Source organism: Juglans regia, chromosome 4 (assembly GCF_001411555.2).
Source record: "Juglans regia cultivar Chandler chromosome 4, Walnut 2.0, whole genome shotgun sequence".
Taxonomy (NCBI): domain Eukaryota; kingdom Viridiplantae; phylum Streptophyta; class Magnoliopsida; order Fagales; family Juglandaceae; genus Juglans; species Juglans regia.
The window spans coordinates 24513747-24535358 of record NC_049904.1 but is presented as its reverse complement, the minus strand read 5'-3'; the positions used below and the strand labels follow the sequence as shown (position 1 = coordinate 24535358).

Below are 21612 nucleotides of genomic sequence, written 5' to 3'. Positions count from 1 at the left end.
AAATAATATTATTTTTATAAGATATTTTATAAAACTATCTTTTATTTAAAATATAATTATATAAAATATTATGCATAAATTATTTTTCTAGTCAATTAAAGTGTCACCTAACTTTCTATGATTGTCAAACCAAGTCTTATCTTAGATACATTCAAACTAAAAACAAAAATTGTATTTCTTAATTTTCTTCCAAAGCAGGATTGTATTATATTGAAAAGAGATAGGCATATCATGTAGATCTTACCATATTTAATATTATACGTGAACAGCATGGACCTCACTATATAATACAGTGAGATTTACATATTATATTTATCTCTCTCCGAATTATAAAATGTGTTTAGATCAGAAAAGTTAGGTAATTTTAATCCCACCCTTTTAGTTTGTACATATATTGGAAGCATGGTAAGATTTATTTCTCAAAATATAAAATGTGTTAAAAGATTATATGGAACTTAACTTAACAAGCCGTTCTTATATGAACCATTCAATGGGGATGCTAAATACTAACTCGTCTGATTTCTCCTTCATCATATACAAAAAACAAAAGTGTAATCTAATTTCATTTTCATTTGGGCAATTGGAAACGGCTATTGTGGGTAGGGGTGTAAATTTAAATCGAAAAATCAGACCGAACTAGATCGGTTGGTCTGGTTTTGAACTGGTTTGGTCCGGAACCGATTCCTATATTATGAAAACTGGCTGAACCCGATCCGATTTTGGTTTCGTAGTTTCCGAGACCGGATCGAACCGATTGGAAAAAATATATATAACTATTAATTTTATATATTATACAAAATATATATATATAAGTTTTATATATAATATATTCTAACCCCCGGGCCAGCCAAGCCACTTTACAAAATTTTTTTGAGTTATAGTTATGAAAAAAAAAAAGAATCGTTTGGGATTACAAGTAAAACTTTTATAAGAGAGTTTGAGTTTAAGATATTTTTGGTAGTATATAATTTTTCTATAGGTTTGATAATTAGGTTTTAAAGTCTTTAATGGATCAAGTGGATATTCATCAGAAAATTTATGGGATAATTAGATTTATTTTAGGTTGATTAGAGACCCAAAACTTTAGATAAAAGCCATGCAATAATCTCGTTAAGAGTCCAAGTCGCGGGCCTAAGTATATTTTGTTTTCCTTTTCTTTATGTTACGCTATGTTATTTTATTTTCTTTTATTTTCCTTTTCTTTTAGACGTAAGAACCCAGTCCGTGGAATCGTTTTTCCAGACTCCATCGCACGGTTTGCGTCCAATTTTCCTTTTTCATGCAGTCTTTCCATCCTCTCCTCTAGGTTTTATTCTCTTTACTATTTATATCTTATATATATGTGTTAAACATCCTCGACTTAGATTTAGCGCCGCTGCCCTCTCTTCACACTCAGCCATCTAAACTCATCTGAGCCTCCACCCCCCAACCTTAGTACAGACCTTAGCCAGCCATCACTTCTCGGTAAAACCTCAAACCGAAGGGCTCGGTTTGCTTCCAGTAAACCACCACCCCAAAGCTAATCCACGTGCAACGACCCGCCAAGCACCATTCGTGCCAGTACCTCAACCTCTCTCAGTCCACCATTTCAGCCGTGTGCCACCACCCACTTTACGCAAACCACCACCCCAGTTTATACTTTCGAAAAGCGGAACATCATACACCTGTTTTCTCAATCAAAACAGAGAGTCCTTGCCACTGGACAACCATGGGCCGCACGTGTTTCTCATATATTATTTTTTTGAATTAGGCACTTGTGGGTTTATCTTGTTAAGTTAGTATTTTTAAGAGAATTATTTTTTTATTAGAATGGTTATTAAGTAGATACGGATAATTTTTTTTTTGGAATGGTCAATAAGTACAAAATATTATTTTGAATCCTTTTAAAAAGAATATATAAATATATATATTTAGTTATTATTTAAACAAAAGTAGGAGTTTCTACTTATAATGATTTCAACATAGTTATGTATTTAGTATTATAAATTATCGTAAGATCCCATTCGTAAATAGGTTAGAATTTAATGTTTTAGTCGGAATTACTAAGTTGGATATTGGTGAATTTAGACAATGAAATTGGTATTTTAAGAATAACGAGAATTTTGGGTTTGAGGAATCAAAAATGGATTATTTTAGAAATTTTAGGCTTGAATATCAATATACGAGATTGATTGGAAATTTATAGAAATTTACGTGATTATCTTATAGGTGAAGATTAATAATTGTTCGGCACTTTTGAGAAAATTTTTGAAAAGCTAAGAAGTTCAGGTAAGTGGGGTTCCTATGCTAGACTTTGCATAAAAATAAATAAAATGGGCTGAGGTTGATTTCTGGAAAAATATGCATGCTTTGTTATGAAAATAAATCTAAAACAACCTCAGTTATTTGTTCTGCATGACTCATGAAATTCTGTTTAAGAATAAAGTACTTTTTGTCATGACTGGTGTAAACATGAGCTTATTTTGACATTTTGCTTCCGAACTGTGCAAAAGTGAGCGAATATGAAATTTTGTGCATAAATTATATTTTTGTGATCTGATTCTGTTCTGTTCTGAAAATGTTTTGTACTTTGCTATGATAAGATGTGATTTCTGAAACCTCTGGCATGACATTCTGTTTCTATTCTGACCTTATCACGGATGTAAAATTGTGGCCTCTGTTTGGGTTGGTACCAACTTTTCTGTTTTTGGTGCACCCAATTTGGAAGCAAAGTGGTTTTCTGCGTGGTCTTTCCTATGTGTACACTCGGGGCTCCGAGAATGATAAGGGGAAGATTTACATTCTGTTTCTGCTCGGTTAGCTGCCGGAATTTGCACAACCCTACCACGGGAGTTAAACATGGAATTTTGTTCTGACATAAGGTTTCAATTATGCTGTGCTAAGGGAATTTTGAATAAGAATATTTTTGAACGTTCGCTCTGATATTTTGATAACATGTTATGACTCTGCATTCTGAAAATAAAATATTTTGTTCTGCATTCTGAAATCTGTAAATGCTTATGTTTGCATACTAGTATATGTTATCTGCTTACTGAGTTGTTGATAACTCACCCCTATCTCTATAATATGTTTCAGATATTTTTGATGCAACAATTGGAAATCAAGAATAGGGAGTACTTGCAAGTTTGTTGATCATAGAAGACTAAAGTGCCTTAGGGTATAATGATTGTTGGAGAGTCTTTTGGTAGTGTTAATATTGTATGTGGCTTTGGTATTTTGAGTAATGGATATTTCTAATCCTTATGGGAAAGTTTATGTTTATTAATGATACATCATTGATGTGTCCTTATGTAGGAACATGGATATTTGTATTGAACAAATAGGTTAATATGTTATGAAGACTCTGGTTTATTTTAAAAATATTATTTGAAAATGATTTTTAGGTGATATGAGTTAACTCTCCGGACCCTCGTGGTCGGGGCGTTACATATATAATTATATATTAAATTTTTATATATAATATATATAATTATATATCATATATGAAATAATTTCATATTATAATTTATAAATTATAACATAAAATGTTAATCTTAAATATGAACATTTGTAATTTGTTTGATCATATATTATTAATATAATTATATATAAGATAATGTTATTATAATTTATAAAATAAAAGTTTAATCTTAAAGATGAAAATTTAATTGATCATATGCTTTAGACATAATATATATATATATATATTAAATTATTAATAATATTTTATCATAAGAAGTAACACTTTATTATATATTTTTTACATTTTAAAAAAATTAGAAAACTGAATTGGACAGGAAACCGGTAAAACTGCAGGTACTGGTTTAGGAGGGTAACCGGGGTGTAATCGATTTTGAAAAATATAAAATCGGTATATACATGTTCGATCCTTGATTTTGTCTAAAATCGAATCAAACCACACAGATTACACCCCTAATTGTAGGGCGAAAGAAGAAAAAGAGAAAATAGAATAGAAAAGAAAAGAGAACCATGCATGCACCAACGCCTTCACGTTTCTCTAAAGTTTCCATTTGTAAGGGTCTTCCCTCTCCTTTTATGTTTTTCTTGTTGATTCAATGAAATATTGTTAAAACTTAAACTAATTGGGCAACACAACGCCTTCAAGTGGTAAGATATCAGTAAGTAGTACATGCTTCATTCCTGTTGACAAAGATCTATTGTCGTGTTGAGGTGTGTTCACAATATTGCGTGTTCACAATATTGCTCTTTACAACCACTCTAAAAACAAATGTACGAATGTGATGTTGAATGCTATAAAAGACTTGAATGTATCTTTCATAACATCATTGAGTTCCCTATGATTGCTCTAACAACATGCGTTGAATACTATAAAAAAACTTGAATGTGTATTCTCCAACACCGATTGGTTTTAGGTGAATTGACAGCTTCTGACGTCACGATTGAGGCTGCATTTGGATGTTAAGATGATAAAATATTATTAGAATATTATTTTTTAATATTATTATTATTATAGAATTTAAAAAAATTGAATTATTTATTATATTTTATATTGAAATTTAAAAAAATTGTAATAATGAGTTGAGATGAGTTGAGAGGAGTTAAGAAACCAAACGAACAGCTTCATTTTATAGAATTAGTGATTGCACCGAGTCTTCATTTTTCAGTATTAATTTTAGATGATGCAAAGATATTTCGTAATTAGAAGCTAAGATAATTAACAACTAACAATAAATTGCAAAACATCATTCTCCAATATGTCTATCGCATAATAACATGCGTGCATGCTCTTTAATTATATCTTTGTATTTCTGTAACCTCAAGTACTCTTATGATTAATCTGTACTACTCAATGAACATGGAAATCAAGTAGAAAACGAAACAGGGTTGAAATGTTACTTCAGGTTTACACGTACGTACTCATGTATTAACTATTCCAATACAAAAGGTAGGTAATAAATAACCTGATCAAAATGCTTGGGGATTCATTTCACAAATTTATTATTCGACCATCCTCCCTTATTGTGCATCTGCATGCGACCCAGCTGCCAATAATATCCAATTAATCCTTTACAAGTGGAATTATATCTATCTCAAGCCTTTTGTAATTTAAGCTCCGTTTGGATAGTAAAATTATTTCGTCTAATCTTATTTTATCATTATAATTTTTTCAAACAAAAAATCTTCACAACCTCCCAACACTTCATACTCCACATTATTTTTAATTTTTATTAATTTTTTCTTTTATCAAATATTTATTATATAAATAATGAATAGAAAATTTGAAATAATTTAAAAAGAATAAACTCAAAAAAAAAATTTTTATGTGGAGTGTGGAGTATAATGGAGATTATGTAGAAAAGCTCTTTTTCAAATTCTCACACAAAATATAATAAAAAATTCAACATTTTCAAATCCTAAAATAATAACAATATTTTATTCAACTTTCATCTCATTACATCTCAACTCACTATCCAATCAGCACCTAAATGTAAGAATTAGGTGTCGTTTGGATTCGAATATGAGTTTAGATGATTTTAGATGAATTGTAAATTGTAGTGAGATGAGTTATGAATAGTAATGAGATTTGTGAGTTAAAATTGCTAAATAGTAATAAATAATAGTAAGATGAGTTGAGATGAATTGAGATGGACTGTGAATACAGATATATTTTATATTTACTAATAATAAAAACACCTATTGTTTTGCTCATCCCATACAAGCACCATCCGTTTAGTATATATCATATAAAATATTAAGCAGAGACCGTATGAGTATAGATTTGCAATAAATGTGATTAAAAAATAGATTCATTTTCAATCCAGTTTTGTCTGGTTAAGATTGATACGAGAACACTACAACCTCCTCGTGCAGACCCCACAGAAAATGTGAATAAATCAAGGACAATCTCAGTGAATGATGGACATCTTCCAACCTGGAAAATAACTCAAGAATGGCCAAGAGTCGACACAATGGCAATCGATTCCACATTGTCAAATAGTCAGCTGTGTAATTGTTCTCCAAGCTAAGAGTTTCATTTACAAGAAAATAGTGATTTTTCAAAAATTATTGAAAAAAGAAATTGCAATGATTGAAAGAATATATATCAAAACGAGGGGGCATTGCCCCTCACGTTACAGAAATAATGAAAGACACGTATAATGTCTCTATATATGGTGTGAATTGCAAGTATTGTCTGGTCACTTGGTTCTGGTAATGACTCTACGAGTGAGATCCAAGAGTGCCCTCCTTGATTTTCTTACCTCCTCATTATCGTTCTCCGGGAGAGAATGGATTGCTGCAGCAGCAAGGTTGGCATGCTTCGTGGCAAGCTCTCTAGCTCGCTGTATTCCGCGACTCTTCCCGAGGTACTCGAGAGCCTAATTTTATAGATAGAGATAAAATTTCAGAAAAAGAATCCAACAAGATAAGAATGGCCTATTTATTTTAATCGGAGGTATTTTCATCAAGGTTGTAGTCTGACAAATAGATTCAGAAATATCAAAATAATGCGGGCACATGTTTGATATTGGAACTAAAAACCTGCACATTATGTTCCCATAAAATAAAAGGCAGAAGTAAGTAATACAAGTTAGTATCTATTGAACATATCGTGACTAGTTAAGGTCATACGAGAAAAGATGACAGCGAATCAGTTTCATAGTCCCATCCACAGATTGAAAATCTCCTTGAGCATATAAATGGCCAGTTCAAGAGAAATGAAATGGTTTTGGAAGTTGGGTCATTATGAAGGTGAGACTAATTGAAAAAGGACACAAAGTCTTGAACCGGAATAACAGAAGGCATGCTTTGGAAGGAAGTCAAGCCATATATGTGAAGGCAGAAAGGTTATTCAAAGGGAATGAAATGCACAATAGAGAAGTTTAACAGAAGGCATGATTTGGCAGGAAGCTATACTACATCCGAGTCAAAGCCATATTTGAAAGTAGAGAAATTTATTCTTAGGGTATGAAATGCACAAATAGAAGAGACCAATGCAGTGTCGATTTCTCCCAGTCAAAATATGGGTGTCCGGGTTAAAAAAATCAGGAGAGCGACGAAGATATGACAACTCTTGTACAAACTCGACAGATATTTAGAAACCTGTCCCCTTCCAGCAGAGGATTTTAAAACCAACTAATAGTTATGAGAGAATGAAATATAGAATCTTCAAGTATTGTCTGTAGCAGTTTTGGCAACTGACATCACATATCACATGCAACAGTCCACAAGAATAATCAAAAGACTTTTTTCCTGACAAGTACAATTAAAAGAAAAATAAACTGGATGGACTTACAAGATCAACATTTGCAGGGTTGTCAAGGCCCTGATCAACAACTGCTCGCAACTGAGGGAACTCTTCCATAGCAAACAGTATTGGAGCAGTTATGATTCCCTACAAAAGTACATTTATTTCTTTTGCTAATGGGATATAAAAAAAAACTCGGTGTATTCATCATTGATATTGGTCTTAATAAAATAGGAAAAAACTTGCTTTCGAAATATACATTATGTAAAAACTTTAAAGAGAAAATACACTTTCCACCCCCAAATTGATAGGTGTTTTATTGCAGCCCAAACTTCAAAACTGGCACACTGCACCTTCAACCTACCATCAACTGTCAAATGCACCCTACGGCCCAGTTTGACTGCCAAGGTGGCGATACACAGATGACATGACACAATATTGACTAAGGGTGCTACTTGACAAAAAGGGGTAGTTGGAGGGATCCTCCAATAGTGTGCTGAAAGAACAAAGATGGAGGAACACTACCACTGGAAAACTCAGGAATAATTAAGTTACCGCTTGCCACAAACTGATGTTCCAGTTTGATCCTCAATTAATTCACCAGAAATATATGAATGTGACATAATGAAACACTGGGATTACAGGTGCAAGACCTTCGATGAACACATAAAAGGTGTTAAATAAGGTGTTAATTCCAGGCCTAAAAAATGGAGAATCTTCAATTCCAAAAACAGCAAGGGAATAAATACAAGCTCGTTATTACAAACTACCAAACATGTAATGCTAATAGATGTGCCAACAATCCACAAGTTGGTATAGAGACCCCTACAATTGCTGATAATAATGCAGCCAAATGCTAGCAATAGACCACCATACAAAAAACTTTAAAAACACACTCACCATTATGTTATAGTGCAATTTTAGTAATCTAACAGGTCCAATTTGAGGTTATTTCTAGGTATTGCTAACTATTTAGAAGTAAAAAGGGTGCCATGATGTAGATCACAAGGGTCAAGGTATGAAATCATTATTCTTGTCCTCCCAGCACATTTCTAGCTAATATATAGTTTAATAGCTTGAGTTATTTAAGTATGCTTGTCTCTGAACAAAGATCGGCAGGAATGCTAGGTTATCCCATGTAACCATGCACTTCAAGAAGCTTTCAACTAAAAACAAATGACATTACCAATGAATTGTCCAAGCATCTAAGTGGACACATTAACAGTGTGAACTTTAAGTAAAATAATTATTGCCTAAACTGGACAGATTACACAAAGAGAACTGCTACAGACACAAAGATTACATAAAGTAAACCTACAAACTGATGTGTCTTCATGGAATCCGTTAAATCTATTTTATAATAAAAGTAACTTTACAATTTGACGAACCACATCAAGTCACATCAGTTTGTAGGTTTACTTTCGTGGAATCCCTTTGTGGCTAAAGTATTTTCCTTACACAAATGACGGAGGTGAGAGGACAAAGGGGACAAGTAAAACGGCTAATAGGGATCATTTGAGAAGATATCAGAGGATAGATGAATTACATGGCGGATATCAGATAGAGAACCCTTTCCAAGGGAAGCTGATGTTCCTGTGAAATCAAGAACGTCATCTATCAATTGATATGCTAGTCCCTGAGGAAGAAAACAAAATAGACCAACGGTCAGCTCTATAGATACACAAAAAACAAATAAATAAATAAATAAAGGACATCAAAACTTGTCCAGAGCAAGGGAAGGGAAGCATCCAGTTCAGAATTATTTGCAGGCCCTAAAAGCATGACTTTTATTTTTTTGATCGGTAAAGAAGAATTTCAATGATGAAAGAAATAGGATGGCCCAAGTACACGGGACATATACAGGAGCAACACCTATGCATGATTGTCTAGAGAACAGGGAAGTCATGAATGTTCAGGCAAAGTTTGTTTGTTCACATAGGCAGCCTGATTTTTTTTTTTTTTTTTGGGGGGGGGGGGGGGGGGGGGGTTTGGGTTGCTCATCCCCTCTCCCCCCTGATTCCCTCTCCATGCATACAGAACTGTAGTTTATGGTCTCGTGTTTACAGCCCATTCTTCACCTTTCATATAGATAACAGCATGCCAATCAAGGTAAAGATGACTGGTGCTATCATTTAACATGAAAAGCTATGCTCTTCTACATAATAACAGCATTCTCCTTCTAAACTTGATCCTAATAGAGCTTAGCAATAAACGTAGGCAATTGCAAAAACTGCAATACAAATGGACCCAAACCCATATACTTGATTACAAAAATTGAATTAAATTAACTACAACAATAAGTTAGGCATAAAACAATTTTGGTATTTCTTGGTACTTCAAATTTTCACTAAGAGTGCAGAGGGGCGATACAAGAGAAAGCCCCAACTAGTCATTTAATTCAGAAAATAATGTATAGGCGATCCTCTTTGACCTGCCAGAGCATTAAATCAGCTCATAAGATCCTCAGGTGCGGTTCATTTTTCTGCCATTTTTTTATCTGTATAGAACGAGAGGCCTAGTAACTTGAGGTTAGGAAGGAAAGCTTATTCCAGACTTCCGTCACTCTCTAATTCTTTCCCAGGAAGTAATTTTTTTTTTTGGATTAGTTCTTTCCCAGGAAGTAATTAACAGATAAGAGAGCTAAAATAATTTACAGGCCAGATTTGTTCTTTATTTTTGGATGAGAAACAAACCAGATTTCTGCCATACTCATAAGCCAACATTGCAACCTCAGCAGTCTGCCCAGCAAGAAGGGCAATTGCTTTGCAGCTGTTGGAAATTAGGGATGCTGTCTTGTAGTATGTTTTCTGCATATAATATTCCATGCTGCAATTGCCAAAAGAAGACTGTATTATCACAAAATTACTACTACTCCAGAAATCCTGGAGGTAAGGTTGGGGTTTATTAGAACTGTACTTATCAAAATCAAAAGACCAAATTATCCTTACTGTTTCACTGCTATAACTGCAGTAGCATGGATCATTTTGCAGTTCAGTAGTGTGAACAGTACCTACGAACTACTCACTAAATGCTTAAATTTCTTGCTAACTGAACTTTGCTTGTATATAAATGCATAGCTAATGTCTACTAATGAAACTTCTAACAGTTAAAACATGAATTATGAATCTCCAGTTTCACCCAAGATACCCAATCTACTCATATCTTGCCACATAATCACATGCATTCACATGAGTGATTCTACAGCATTCACATGCATTCACATGAGGAAGTCGTGTGTTTGATGTGTTATGTGTGTGCGCACACCTCGTGTTTAAGCCACACTTTCCATGGAATATTCACCCCCAAGAAGGCAACCATTGCCTGCAGGGATGTTGTGCTAAACTTATAAATGAATTGATAATGCCCACATGCACGCACAAGCTGGAAGCTGACAATATTTATTAAGGTGAATCAAGGAATTACCAAGGCACAGCATACGTGTTACGAGATGTGAGCTTGTGCTACTAAGCCATAGGTGGGCACTTAAGCATCAAGCAGGTCAAATGTCTCGGTGGCTTTTGGTCAAGTCAATGCAAATTTTTTTATCAGGTGTTAAATCTTCCACAAAACATCCATCACCTAATTCGTTTAGGACAGAAGTATCATCTCACACAAATCACTAATTCTCTCCTTTGAGCTACAAGAGGACGACATAACGAATGACATATGGTAAAGTGAGTCTTTTAAAAAATAAATACAAGAGAGAGATGATGAAACTGAATATTCTAACGTAAATATGATCAACAGTTGAGGATATTGCATCATTCCAATGTTGAACAAAATCAATACAATGCAGATGGGCAAATCACAGAAGATATTAAATAGATAAAACATGTTTACCTAAACAGAGAAAACATAGGAACGTAGAAAAAACAGACATTCAAACTGTAGAACCAGTGACACAAATTTTGGAACAATTCAACAAATTAAAGCTGTGTGGAAGGTGGTCCCTATATGCATTTTGTGGTGTTTGTGGCAGGAGCACAATGATCAGATGTTCAAAGACAAGGAGAGATAAATAGAGGAACTAAAAGCTTTTTTTTATTAGAACTCTATGTACTTGTTGGGCCATAGACTTTAATGGCCTTGATTTACATGATTTTCTTGTCTCTATTGCGTCCACATAGATAGGGCGTACCTTTGTATATCTCCTTGTTTACTTATCACAAAAAAAAAAAAAAAAAAAAAGAAAAAGAAGAGAACAATCATCTTAGTAAAGTTATCTGTGCGTGAAAACTATTTAGTCCATCCTGCATTAAAGTAAGTTTGTGACAAACTACACTCGGATGATCTGAGGCATCAGCAAGTATGAAAGTATAAGGAATACCAGACAGGTTGGAAAAACGAGAGAAATGAATGCTGAGAAACTATTGTGTTCATAAGACTTGCATATGTACTCCCGAAATTTATAAATGATGGGAATAGTGGAGCAGGATACCTACAACGTTGTTCAGATGTAGCACTCATTTGCATGGTTTCACCTGTCACAAGATGCTCCACAACTTTTGCCAGTAATGATACAACCTAAAGATACACGTTAATGGCACAGACAATGAGTTGAAAAAAAAAACTCTACACCTCCATATCATTGCTCAATCTAGTTTGACACTTCTATTGATATGTAGAAGAAATATGACACCTCCGTGTTTTTCAATGAGGCGAGTGCCACACAAGCTCGAGAGAGCAGAAAATCTCCTGCTAGTACTGCTATCTGCATTTCAAATGAGCCAAAGGATAAAAAACAATGTCAGGCTACTCTGCTCCACAACTTGGATTGGCAAAACATCAGGGGGAGCGAAAATCCCTGAAAACAGTCTATTACTCTTTAAAAGAGCCAAAACAGAATTTCAGTGATTGCCAATATAGTAAAGCAGAGATACATTAAAATTAGTATTTTCACAAAAATAAAAGGAAAATGTGACCAATTTAAAATAGAAAACGTACCTTATTGCCCATTACAAAATTTAGTGAACCAATGCCACGTCTTGTATCCGCATCATCCAAGACATCATCATGTAGAAGGCTTGCCACCTAAAGACAATGACATAAGTATGTCGAGTATCCAAGAAATAATGAAGAAGGCTCATGGTATGAAAAGGAGCATCACAACTGTGCAGAACAATACAGGAAAAAGCCAACTGCATGGTCTATGGCTTTCTCAAGGGCCATTTCAAATACACGTGTATCACAACATAGAAATGAGAAGAATGAAAATGGTAAGATCTTCTCATAGCCTGTTGCTACCAGGTAGAAATGGAATAAAATAGTATATTTAAAATTACTAGCAAAACGAAAAATAAAAGACAAACAAACAGATGAAATGAGCCATGATTAAAAATGATCAGTGGACTGGAACTCTCATTTCTTACTATCTCATTCAGGAACTGATGATCCAAAGATGTATCAGGATCAGCAAAAATATTGCACAAAAGCGTTTAAAGAAGAATAACTGACATGAATCATCTCTGTGATCTCAGCTATACATTGCTGTCTGGCACGTAGTTCGTCAGAAGCATCTCCGTACCCACTGGGATATGGTTCTGGTATAGAGACATTCAAAGCTGTTGCCATCAATAACAAAACCTGCATGGAACATATATATGTCATTCGATACACACAAGATGACGAGACACATACAGTGTTGCTGGCATAAATTCCCAAAACAATAGCTGTGAAACATCAAGTCCCCATTGTGGTGCATGAGCAAGTGGAAAAAATGGCTAGTTTGTTTGGAGGGCAAAAAGATAAAATTAAACTCAGAGAAAGAGCACATCAACAGCATGTACAGGCAAAACTATGGATATTTTTTTTAATCCATAAAAAATACTCTTTTTTTATAAGTAATGAAAAGTTTTATTAGGACGAAAAGTGTCTTACTTCAGTACACTGAAAGGATACAAGGCATCCACCTAACTAGCAAAAGGAAAAAAGTGTCAAACATTCTTGAAAATTAGAAATTTAAAGTAGCACAATTTTGTACCACAATCCAATGAAAGAGGGTAATAAGAAAGAAAGATTTGAAGCTCCGGTAAGCTCCAGTACCAATCTCTCACAATCCTCCAAACTAAGATCAATTTTGTCTCTTCAAAGACACCACAATTAGCACAACGTGGCCATTCTCCAAAGCAGTGTGCATTGATGACTACCAAACTGTCCTTTCTAACACATTAAAAGATCCAGCACATGAGAAGGTATAACCCAATCTAACCCCAAAGATGTCAAAAACCATGTTCCTTAGAAGGATAGAAACCTCACAATGCAAAAGAAGGTAATCTGCCCCCCCCTTTTTTTATTGGCACCGGGTGTCCGAGAACAAAGTCCTGACTAATCCCGGGGGTGCACAGGCCCTTGGCAAGGAGTTTCCCGCAAGTACACATCGGGTAATTCAAGTCCGATGGTCCTAGAAATTGTTTGCACCCAAGAGGATAACCTTAAGACCTGGAGGGAGCATACAACCAAGACCAAGGCCTTTACCACTTGAACCAACCCCTTGGGGTTATGATACAAAACATAATGTGAGCAAGAAAGGGGTGCAACACGAGGACTTCCGAGGAGGCCACCCATCCTAGTACTACTCTTTGCCAAGCACGCTTAACTTCGGAGTTCTGATGGGATACGTTGCATTAGTGCTGGTATGATCGCACCCAATTCCCCCACTCTTCTTGCACTTGTAAAAACAATTAACCACTATTACTATCCAATGTAAGAAATTTTACTAAAGCCGTTATACAAGAGATTGTGATACCCCATACTGAGGATGACTATAGCTGGTGTATGGGATCCCACATTACTTGGGAGAGAAGTTATTTCTCTTTATAATGATTCTAATGTGACTCCAATTGTTTCTTCCATTCACATGTAGGGAGTCAATAGAATTGCTCCTTCTATTCATATTGCCGCTCAATAAAATAACTTTATGCATCTATACCCTCCCTAAAGCCACAATGCCCTTGATTATAGTCTCCAACATATCTCCTCCATAAGGATTATCCTTTCCAGGTCACTGCTAACAGTTGCCTTCCTAAACCTCTATTCCTCCTGCAAGGGTCTATCATCTTAAATCATACCAAGGCCTTGCAACTCTTTGAAAGAAAAGTTTCTCATTATTCCACATCCCCAAACACATATTCATTCCCTACTAAAAAATCTCCTTTTGAAGCTAAGGTGTTGTGCCAAAATAAAACTTTAAAATTTTTGAAAACAGTACGAGTCCCAGACTCATATGTGATGCAATTTAAATTATATTTCAAAATAATTAAGTTTGTGTTAATCAAACATAAAAGAACAAATCAGATTTTGCTAAAGGTATTTTGATATCCTAAAAATGTATTGATGAGACAAAAAGTAGAGTTAAGAGCTATTGAAGGTGTCCACTAGTTTAGATGGTAAAGTCTCTTGGCATCACACTAGAGACTTAAGATTGATTCCTTTCTTCACTATGGTAACAAAGTTTATTTGTAGGGGGAGTAGGATTGGAAACTTTTTACATGGCCCATGAACCCGACATGAACACAACACGAAATAATAGGGTTGGGATTGTACTTAATCATGTCCAAATCAATTTGAAACAAACCCGAATTGACTCATTTTTGGGTCCACTCGTGTAATCTATGGGTTGACCCTATTGACTCATTTATATGATTCGCCACTTTTGTAATGCACTATTCGATTTGCACCATTCTCATTATATGCATGGTATTGATCATCAAAAAGTTTTAATGACTTCTGAATATATTTTAATAACTCTTTTACACTCGAATATATAATTTTTTTTATAAGTAAGAATTTTTATTAATCCACATAAACAGGCAATGCCCGAGTACACAGGAAATATACAAGAAAGAGCCTAGTTACAAACTACTCGCTACGAAAAGTAGCATAAAAGTCATTAAACTTGCTCCGTTCAATACTATAGATGAAGCCCAAAGCAACAATGTGTGATAGAAAAAGGCCCTAAAACCATCTGGAGAGCGTTCCCTATTTTCATAACATCGACCACTTCTTTCAATCCATGTGCACCACATTAAACATAGAGGCACCATCTTCCAAACAGCAGCAATGTGACGGTGGTCCCGAATCCCTCTCCAACATGACAATAAATCCATCACACTCCTAGGCATAACCCATGCGATACCAAGCCTAGAGAAGATGTCATCTCATAAAGCCTTGACTAATTCGCAATGGAGAAGCAGGTGGTCTGCTAATTCGCTGTTGTGTTTACACATGAAGCACCAATCTATTAAGTAGAGGTCATGCTTCTTCAGCTTGTCGATAGTCAATATTTTCCCTTGGGATGCCAACCAGCCAAAAAAAAAAAAATACAACTTGGAGGGGTGAACCGTCAATACCTTGTAATAAGAGCGGACTGAAAATTTCTTGTTCCTTGTACGTGTCCATAATAGTCTGGCCTCCCTTCCTGCTTGCACTTTCAACGCATATAAAACATTGTAGAAGTCAGCAATTTTGTCCACCTCCCAATCCTGTACAGCTCTAGAAAAACTCACAGACCAATGAAGAGAACTAGCGGAGATGCTCATATTATCAGCCACAGAAGCATCCTTATCTAACGCAATCCTATAAAGAGAGGGGAAAGCATTTTTCAAGGCCACATCACCACACCAAATATCATGCCAAAACTTGATTCGTGTGCCCCTTCCCATCTCAAGTCTGAAATTACCGAGTATATCTTCCCATCCATTCCGAATGAATTTCCAAACACCCACCTCGTAGGAGGCCCCTCTTACTGCATTAGAGCACCAATCCCCCCAAATGCTCCCATATTTAACATCGATGATGCTTCTCCAAAGAGCCCCATCATGATGGTACCGCCATAGCCACTTTTCAAGAAGAGCCTTGTTGAAGGTTCTCAATTTTCTAACTCCCAATCCACCACAAGACAAAAGGGTGCACATTTTATCCCATTTAATTAACTATAATTTTTTCTCATCTTCTAACCCTCCCCACAAGAAGTCACGGTAAATATTCTCCAGTCTATTTGCCACCCCTGCAGGCAAAGGGAACAAAAATAAAAAGTACGTTGGAAGATTAGTTAATATGCTCTTAATAAGCATGGTTCTACCACTTTTAGACAAGTAAATTCTCTTCCAACCCGCCAGTTTGCACTCGATTTTCTCAACAATCCCTTCCTACATTGCCTTGGATTTATGAGGAGCCCCTAAAGGAAGTCCCAGGTACTTCATAGGCAAGGATGCCACCTTGCAGCACAAGATGGCAGCCACTTCGCTTAAATTATTAACCAAGCCAACAGGAACCATTTCGGACTTTGATAAGTTCACTTTAAGACTGGAGACAACTTCAAAACAAAGAAAGAGGGCTCTCAAGGAGTGAATCTGGTACACTCGAATATTAATGACAAACAAAAACACCTGTGCATCTATTTTGATAAGTAAGTTTCGAGAAATTCACAAATGTTAAAAAGTTTTTTTTTTTATCAGTATTCACAAATGTTAAAAAGTGAGAACCCTCAAATTATGAAAAACCCTTTGACCTTCGTATTGGAAGGAACCCTAGCACCCTAGTCATAAGATCCCCAAATATTAAATCCTCAAAATCAAAACCACCAAGATCAAATCCCAAAAATGAAGAATCATTTTTTTTCTTTGATTACTACAAGAGGATAGTCAAAGCCAAACTCAAGAACTGGTATGTGCCTTTTTTCCATTTTCACTTGTGCAAACTTTTGCTGGATTGTCATATTTATAAAATTGGTGACCTATTTTGAGTACCACAATCCATACTTGAATTCCTGAAAATTTAAAACTTTCGAGTTTCTAATATATTCCTAATCTGATGGACGTTGCCAATGTGTTGATGTGTACCAATGATTGACCAAGCTATTCAGGCAATGTCTCATAAAGAACTGAAGATAACGATATGACTAAATAGATACATTAGAAAATGTGTCTATGATTATAGATAGTGATAAAAGAAGGTTAATCTGACCTGAATCCAAATAACCAGACACAAACCCAAATGACTTGAATCTGACTGAGACAATTAATAATTCAGGTCAGGTTAAGTTGACGAATAATCCAACACAAATCCAAATTACCTGAATTGGACTGAGGCATCTAATTATTTGGGTCAGGTTAAGTTGACTCCTTTGTGACCATGAATAACCCAACACAAACCCGAATGACTTGAACTGTACTGGCACATTTAATTACTAGGGTCAAGTTAGAGTTGATTGTTTTGTAACCAGAACCCGAATGATGCGACACAAATTGTCATCCCTATAGGGGAGGGCTGCCCCCATCGTGAAGTCTAGCATTTGGGAAAAAAAACTAACGTGCACGCACACAGAGAGAGAGAGAGAGCACCACACTTAGAGCAATAGAGAAGCACCCTAGAGTTTCAAATCTTAGGACTTATGTGAAGTGTGTCTATTACATTCAGGTGAGGAGTAGCTATATAGACCAATGATTTTGCATAATATACTATTTTTTATTGGCACCGGGTGTCCGAGAACAAAATCCAGACTAATCCCGGGGGTGCATAGGCCCTCGGCAATGAGTTTCCCACAAGTACACCTCGGGTAATTCAAGGGAAAGTTTTCCCAGTCCGATGGCCCTAGAAATTGTTTGCACCCAAGAGGATTCGAACTACAACAGTCTTTCAAGATTTATTTATTTATTTAGCACAAGTACCAGAAGATGTAAAATACTCTTTGGGATTGTAGAATCTTGTGAAAATTGATAAAATAGACAAAACATAAGTATGTAAATATGTGTGTACACTAGTTCTTGATATTAGAACAGATTTAACAGGGATATGGGACACACATTGTAACTAAGTATAAATGTGAGTGGGCTTGGCTTTGCATACTTCATGTGTACTTGGCTTTGCCTTGCTACTTATCTTAATAAAATATCTTATTCATAAATAAAAATTATGAGTGGGAAACACCATTAAATGTGGGTCTCAAATCACTAAATTGAGGTTTGACCTGAGACAATAGCCTCAAAGGCCTGTTTAAATAATGGTAGTAAAGGGGGAAAAAAAAAACCAAAGTAGAATAGCGAATGTTTCACTACTAGCATGATGTGTGTGACCATTAAAAAAAAAATGAAATGTCTGTTTGAAGGGTTTCCTCTCACATCAAAGTCACAATTAAAGCATAAATTTCTATAAAACATAAGATGACAACCAAACAACCACCCAAGAAGTGGAGAAAGCTCTCAAGATTAGCATAAAGTAATAATTTTGTTACCGTGGGACGAAACCTCTTCCCATCTACCCCCATTTTGAAGAAGTATTCAGCAGCCGATGCAAGCTTGGGGACCTGGATCAGACGAAATCCCGATTTGATCACATGATATCAAATTGAATGTTACATGAAAGACAGCTATATTTAATTACTTCTTCCAAGGTCCCAAAAATAATACCGATTTGTCAGTTAACAGAAAAGTAAGAAAATCAGATACCTCAGCAACTACCATCAACCGCAATCTGTTAGCAAGAAGTGATAACTCATCAGCAACAAGTGAAAAGGGGTCTTGTTGTTCCTGGAGAAATGGTGAAAAGGAAAATCAAGGTAAAAGGGGCAGAACAAGCTACTTTCCTACAGGAAGGGTGACGTGCAAAGCATAACAAGCAAAAAGAGAACATGTGAAGTATGTGACTCATTATACGACGATTATAAAGTAACAAAAAAAATTTTGTTTACACAAATTTACATAACCAACATACTATCTGATTCTCTCCATGACCTTTTCCAAACCATCATAACCCCCGACTTTGAACTATGGATTTTTTCCCTTTAGCATTCCTTCCACATTATACACCAGAAGCAATATCCTTGCATTCCTAAAGCTCTATTTCCACAAAAACACCTTCTTCAATTCCTAACAACATATTTATCACAACAAAGCTCCTTTATACCTTTTTTTTTTAAAGTTCTGCGAGAAGAAAAAAGATAATTTAGCAGTGTCATCTGCACACTCAATTTACTTCATACATTTAAACATGACTTCCTCTATACTATCAAGCTCTTACATCCAGCCTTCTAAAAACAAAATGAACACTTCCACCCTTGGCATACAAAGGGAATTGGTTTTAGATACCCCCAACCCAGGGATTTTCAACCTTCAGCTTTGCTATTCTCAAATTTCATCCTTTACTGTGATCGCTCACATGAATTAATTTCAATTTTCAAGTCAAGAACCAAGGCCAAATAAAATGCAAGATTGACTGAGAGAATATGAAAATTTAAAATATATTCAGGATGAAATATCGGTATACTTCTGCCAAACAAGGGAAAATCCAAAACGAAATGAAAAAAAAAAAAAAACAGAGGAAAAGAAATGGAAAGCATTATAAAACTAAATGATTCTTGGACTTCTGACATTCACGTTCCCCCTGTAAAATATATCAGCTAGGTACATTTACTCGTAATTGTAATTGTAATTGCATATTCAGGAAAGCAGGCAATGAAAATGATACGCCTTACCTCAACTATGGAGCTGCTCTGATGATGGATTTTATGTCTAAAACCATGCAAGGCAGGAAAACCCCAGTAAGATTTTTCACTACCGGCCAAGACCTAAAAAATCACCAGAAACAATGGCGGGAACAAAATAAGTGGCCTATAAATATATAACCACCAAGCTTTGTCGTTTTGAGTAGAGCTCTACTTAATAAAAGATGAGGAAAGAAAAAAGACACGTTAGAAACAGTAGAGGTTGATCGAAAAAAATATACTGGCACTCAAAGATGCACGTGCCCAGACACATTCACCAAATCGATAAAGGATAAACATGAAAGATTTTCTTCAAAGCAGTCAACTTTAAATACTCTAGTGATTTCTCAAGTTATTTCTATTGGATTTCCCAGCAGACCTCGGTCTATCAGGTAAAGTACCGTACCCTTATATAGATACGTTTGGACAGTAAAAATTGAAAATTGTTGATAAAAGTTGGGAATAGTAATGAAAAAAATAATAATATAAAAAATTAAATAAAAATAATAAATAATAATAAAATATTCTGAAAATAAAAGAATGTACCCAAACCTAGCACGACTCTTCCCTAGTGACATAATGCAACTTTTTACTCATGAACTGTTCATCAAGTTCAAAGCTAAGAAGCAGCGCCGCCACCGGCCCACCACCACCACCAACAACAACAACCCGTCATCAAAGAACAGCTTCTGATTACGGGAAGAGATTCCATGGGGGCCAAAAATTTTTCTTTTCTTTTTTCTGGAACTGATTCTCAGGGGCTACGATTAGGAATTTACTCTAAAAAAAAAGCTATATAAGCAATTATCCCAACTTCATTCATCTTACCAAGTAGTAAGTATTCCCAGGTAAACCTAATAAAATAACATACTGCTCACCTCACTAGCTCACCGAATAACATGGTAGATTCAATTCAATTCAAGAAAAAACAAACAAAAAAGGTTCAAATAGATTTCTTGAAGGGGAGCGACCTTAAAGGAAGAACCATTAGGAAAGCAAGGATTCTCGGAGCGACGGAGTTGGGGATGGTGTTCTGGCCACAGAGAGAGAAACCAGCGACGCCCGTTAATGGCTGTTCTCGGAATCCTAGAGATCCGAGAGAATAACATGGTCGAGAGACTCGAGAACAGAAATCAAGTGAGAGAGAGAGAGAGAGAACGGGGTACGGGAGGCGCTGAGTCCAAATAATTAGCTCTCCTACAGTGATTTGGTCGTTTAGAGCATCCCATCCCATTTCCTATACCACTATTATTCTTAAATTATAGGAAAAATTTAAAAAAAAAACTTAAAAATCTTCTATCCCATTCTCTATTTTAGAATTTTAATTTAGGAAATGAACAGTAATTTTCTATTCATCTCCTAAATTATTTTTATTAATATTTTATTCAAATAAATAAAATAAATTCTTTTTTCAATCAACTACATTTTCTATTATACTCATATTTAAATGATTTGTGCTTTTTTACGTAAAAATAAGAAAAAACAAAAAAGCTTAAGACGGACGTGCGAGTCTACACTGTTCACTCAATTTTTACTGTTTATTTACTATTTGAATTGTTCGTTTATTACTATTTAAGTTGTTGTTTTTAAAATTTAAAGATAAAATATAATGTGTTTAAATAGAAAAAATTACTATATTGTACAAATGAGATGAAAATATCTCATTTATATTGGCTAACCAAACGTGGCCATATAATAAATCTAAAGTTTTTCAAGTTTATTTGAGTAAGGTTATATTTGGATGATAAGATATGAATTTTGTGAATAATAATAAAATAGTTTGTGAATAATGGTGAAATTATTTGAGTTAAGATATTTTATTAGATTTTAAAAAAAGAAAGATAAAAGGTTGAATAAAAATATTAATAAATTAAATTAATATTATTTTTTAATATTTTTTGTTTTAAATTTAAAATAGTTATATAAT

At 34.9% G+C, this 21612-nt stretch overlaps 1 protein-coding gene and 1 non-coding gene across 2 annotated transcripts; both read right to left on the bottom strand.

Annotated features, from left to right (window-relative positions):
- Positions 1-5901: 5901 nt before the first annotated feature.
- LOC108990258 (solanesyl diphosphate synthase 3, chloroplastic/mitochondrial-like) lies at positions 5902-20926 on the bottom strand. Its single transcript, XM_018964163.2, has 12 exons — positions 20657-20926; positions 19677-19769; positions 18652-18732; positions 18438-18509; positions 12662-12790; positions 12152-12238; positions 11847-11918; positions 11646-11731; positions 9901-10033; positions 8754-8843; positions 7256-7354; positions 5902-6338 (listed from the first exon to the last, which is right to left on the bottom strand). Exons 1-12 carry the CDS (start codon positions 20792-20794, stop codon positions 6159-6161), a joined length of 1260 nt encoding a protein of 419 aa, XP_018819708.1. The 5' UTR covers positions 20795-20926; the 3' UTR covers positions 5902-6158.
- Positions 13735-13853, bottom strand: LOC118348336. Its single transcript, XR_004801430.1, has one exon. It is a non-coding gene; the product is annotated as a 5S ribosomal RNA (ribosomal RNA).
- Positions 20927-21612: the final 686 nt, after the last annotated feature.